This window comes from Alligator sinensis, unplaced genomic scaffold (genome assembly GCF_000455745.1).
Source record: "Alligator sinensis unplaced genomic scaffold, ASM45574v1 scaffold1575_2, whole genome shotgun sequence".
NCBI classification, from domain to species: Eukaryota; Metazoa; Chordata; order Crocodylia; family Alligatoridae; genus Alligator; species Alligator sinensis.
Window position 1 is genome coordinate 91,559 of NW_005843504.1, and position 4,227 is coordinate 95,785.

Here is a 4,227-nt window from a genome sequence, read left to right on the forward strand (position 1 = left end):
CAGTAGGGGGTGGCAGGGGTGGGCGGAGCTAGTAGGGGTGGGTGAGGCCACTAGGGGGCGCTGGGTGTGATTCCTGTACAAGGAGTACAGGGTGCACAGAGCCCATGGGGGGTGGCAGGAGTGGGCAGAGCCAGTAGGGGGCACTGTGGGTGAGCAGAGCTAGTAGGAGTAGGTGGGGCCACCAGGGGGCTCTGGGGCATGGGCAGGCCCATATAAGGAGTTCAGAATGGGTGGAGCCAGTGAGGGGGGGTAGGAGTGGGCGGAGCCAGTAGAGAGACACTAGGGGGTGGAACCAGTAGGGGGGAGCTAGTAAGGGATGGTAGGGGTGGGTGGGGCCAGTAGGGGGCACCGTGGAGTGGGCAGAGCTTATTAGTGGGTGGGCAGAGCCGGTGGGGACACATGGGTCCAGGGCCAGCAGGGGGCACTGGTGGAGGTGGGTGGAGCTATTAGGGGGTGGTAGATGTGGGCAGAGCCAGTGGGGACACATGGGGTGGAGCCCCGGGCTGCGCTGACCCCGTCCCCCGCAGAAAGCCGACCTGGCGGTGGCGGCCTTCACCATCACAGCCGAGCGCGAGAAAGTCATCGACTTCTCCAAGCCCTTCATGACCCTCGGCATCAGCATCCTCTACCGCGTGCACCTGGTACGGGGACGGACTGGGGGTGCACAGAGCTTGGGGGCTGGTTTGGGGGTTCGGGTGTATGTCGGGGCTGGATTTTGGGGTCTTGGATAGGGGGCTGGGCTGGATGTGGGGGCTCTGGGGTCTAGGCTGGGGTTTGGGCTCTAGGTGCAGCCTGGGGGCTAGTCCTGGGGTTCTAGGTTTCTGGTCCCAGCTGCATTTGGGGGTTCTAGTCTCATGGGAGCTGGATTTAGGGGTCCTGGGTTTGGGGGATCCAGGCTGGATCTGGGGTTCTAGGTATGGGAGGGTCCATGCTGGATTTGGGGGTGCTGGACCTGTGTGATCCAGGCTTTTGGTTTAGGGGGTCCAGGCTGGATTTGGGGGTTCTGGGTTGGGGGGGGTCCAGGCTGGATTTCAGGGTTCTGGGTTTTGGGGTGTCTAGGCTGGACTGGGGGCTCTGGGCTGGGCTCAGGACGCCTGGGGGTTGCTCACACCCCACCCCGGTGACCCCTGCCCCCAGGGCCGCAAGCCGGGGTACTTCTCCTTCCTGGACCCCTTCTCCCCGGCCGTCTGGCTCTTCATGCTCCTGGCCTACCTGGCCGTCAGCTGCGTCCTCTTCCTCGCCGCCAGGTAAGACCCCCCGCTCCCCCCACTGAGACCCCCAGTGGGTGGGGGCAGGGGGAAAGGATCTGGGGGCTGGACACAAGGCATCATGGGAAGGGCACTGGGCTCCTGGGGGGCAGCGGGGGACAGGGGATCCAGGGCACAAGGCATCGTGGGTCTGACCCCTGCCTCCCACAGGCTGAGCCCGTACGAGTGGTACAACCCTCACCCCTGCCTGCGGGAGCGACCACACGTACTGGAGAACCAGTACACGCTGGGCAACAGCCTCTGGTTCCCCGTGGGCGGCTTCATGCAGCAGGGCTCAGAGATCATGCCCCGCGCCCTGTCCACGCGATGTGTCAGCGGGGTCTGGTGAGCACCTGCAAGAGGGTGGTGCGGGGGCCGGGCTTTACAAGATGGCGGTTTGGAGATGGAGGGGGTAGGTTGTGAAAAGCCTTTTCCAAGATGGCCACTTAGGAGGGGACAAGAACCCCTTTCAAGATGGCAGCATGGGGGGGTTCCTCCAAGATGATGGCTTAGGGGGTGACAGAGTTTGTTCCAAGATGGCAGCTGGGGGGCAGGCTTTCCAAGATGGCAGCTGAAGCATTGGTCCTTCTAGGATGGTGCCTCGGGGGGTGGCGGGGAATGCCCTTTTCCAAGATGGAAGCTCAGGGCTGGGCCCTTCCGGGATGGTGGCTCAGGGGGTGGGTCCCTTCCAAGATGGTGGCTCAAGGGCACCCTTTCCAAGGTGGTGGCTCAGTGCAGGTGGGTCCCAGGCAGCTTTGGGGTAGAGGGCACACGCGTGTCTGGGCCCCAACTTTGTGATGCAGCCCTGGACATGCCTGGCCCCGCCCCCATGCTGTGCGCCCGGCACCTGGGGCTCGCCCCTGTGACGCACGCCGGGCATGTCCCGCAGGTGGGCCTTCACGCTCATCATCATCTCGTCCTACACGGCCAACCTGGCCGCCTTCCTCACGGTGCAGCGCATGGAGGTGCCTGTGGAGTCGGCTGACGACCTGGCCGACCAGACCAACATCGAGTACGGCACCATCCACGCTGGTTCCACCATGACCTTCTTCCAGGTGAGCCCCCCAGTCCGGCAAAATCCAAACCAGTCCAGCCCAGTCCCAACCAGTTCAACTCAACTAAACCCAACTCAACCAAACCCAACTCAACTTAGCTTAACCCAATAGATTGCCCATGCCAGTTCCGCCATGACTTTCCAGGTAAGGCCCCCCCTACCCAGTTTAGCCCAGTCCAAACCAGTCCCAACTAGTTGAACTCATCTAAGCCCAACCCAATAGACCACCCATGCCCACTCCACCATGACCTTTTTCCAGGTGAGCCCTCTCCCCCTCCCCACCCCAGTCTGACCCAGTCCAACCCAATAGATCACCCTTGCCAGCTGCACTGTGACCTTCTGCTGTGTGGGGCCCTAGCCCTGGCCCAGTACAGCCCAGTACCACCCAACTCAACCAGCTTAGCCAGCACCGTGACCCACCCAGGCCTTCAGTGTTGGTCGCTACTCAACCCCTTCTTGGCCTTGTCCCTGGCGTGACCTCACAGAGGAGAGTATGCACGCTCCTCCCCTGTGAGCTTCCACCAACAACTCACCTCAACACACCTGATCACAACCCAGTGCACCTCAACTTACCTCCACCCAACTCACCTCAACCCAACCCAAGCCAACTCACCTCAACCTGACCCACTTCAACCCAATACAAACTGACCTCTCTCAACCCAACCCATGTCAGCCCATCTCAATTCAACCCAAATTACCTCAACTTCCCTCAATCCAATCCACCTCAGCTCAACCCAACTCACCCCAACCCACCTCCACCCAACCCATCTCATCTCAGCTCAACCCAACTCACCTCAATTCAACCCAACCCAACTCACCTCCACCCAACCCAGTGACCCCTGCCCCTCATAACTGAGGCTCCCATTTGAAACCCCCGGGGGTTGTGGGACCCAGTGCTCACAATGCACTGGGACAGCTATCCCATTTCCCTGGAAACAACCCAACCTCTGAGCAGTCTCTATGCTCTGGCCCCCCAGCCATCACCATTTCTGGTGGAAGGGAAAGGGCAGCAAGAAGGGACACCCCCTGTTTCCCAGAATGCACTGGGCCTGGGGAGATCGGGTTGCCCATGGCAATGGGGGCAGGGGCAGGACCATCCTCCAGGTTATTCCAGGCCCTTCTGTCCATCCAGTTGCTCCAGCAACCTGTTGTCATGACAGCGGTTGCCAGGCAACCGAGGAGGGGGAATCCATCAGATATAGGGGGCAGGATGTCTCTCCCCCCCCCCCAGCCCTGCTGATGCCCCTCAATCCTGACCCGTAGCTCCTCCCCTCCCATTGGTGCCCCTCACTCCCAACCTGCAGCCCGCTCTTCTCTATATCGGTGCCCCTCACTCCCCTCCTCCCCCTGGTTACTGGTGCCCCACCATACTCCTGCACCACAACCCCTTCCACCCCTTCCTGGTGCCCCTCCCTCCTGCCCCTGGCTGAGCCATGCCGCGTCCCCGCAGAACTCACGGTACCAGACCTACCAGCGCATGTGGAACTACATGCAGTCCAAGCAGCCAAGCGTGTTTGTGAAGAGCACGGAGGAGGGGGTGGCCCGGGTGCTCAGCTCACGCTATGCCTTCCTGCTCGAGTCCACCATGAATGAGTACCACCGGCGCCGCAACTGCAACCTCACGCAGGTCGGCGGCCTGCTCGACACCAAGGGCTACGGCATCGGCATGCCCCTCGGTAGGCCCCGGGGACTGGGGGCGGGGCTCAGCCTGCTGGGAGCAAGTGTGTGGCTGGGAGGGGTGGGGCTTGGGTGGGGTAGGGTGTGCCTGGGATGGAGGAAAGGGGCAGGCTTTGGGCTGGTAGAGGGTGGAGTTTCAGCTGGAGTGTGGGGCTTGGTTGGGTGTAGCGGGTGTGGCTGGGAAGGGCGGGGCTAGGGGAAGGGGTGGGGTTTCAAATGGGGTGGGGCTTGGTTGGGGCCAAAAGTGGC

At 62.2% G+C, this 4,227-nt stretch overlaps 1 protein-coding gene across 1 annotated transcript in view; it reads left to right on the top strand.

Annotated features, from left to right (window-relative positions):
• The window catches only part of GRIK5 (glutamate ionotropic receptor kainate type subunit 5), an 11,597-nt gene that overhangs the window by 5,032 nt on the left and 2,338 nt on the right, over positions 1-4,227 (top strand). The window contains exons 12-16 of the mRNA XM_014527424.1: positions 528-641; positions 1,138-1,247; positions 1,419-1,592; positions 2,137-2,302; positions 3,752-3,977. Of these exons, the coding sequence (XP_014382910.1) occupies positions 528-641; positions 1,138-1,247; positions 1,419-1,592; positions 2,137-2,302; positions 3,752-3,977 (790 nt within the window). The remainder of the gene's footprint in view (positions 1-527; positions 642-1,137; positions 1,248-1,418; positions 1,593-2,136; positions 2,303-3,751; positions 3,978-4,227) is intronic.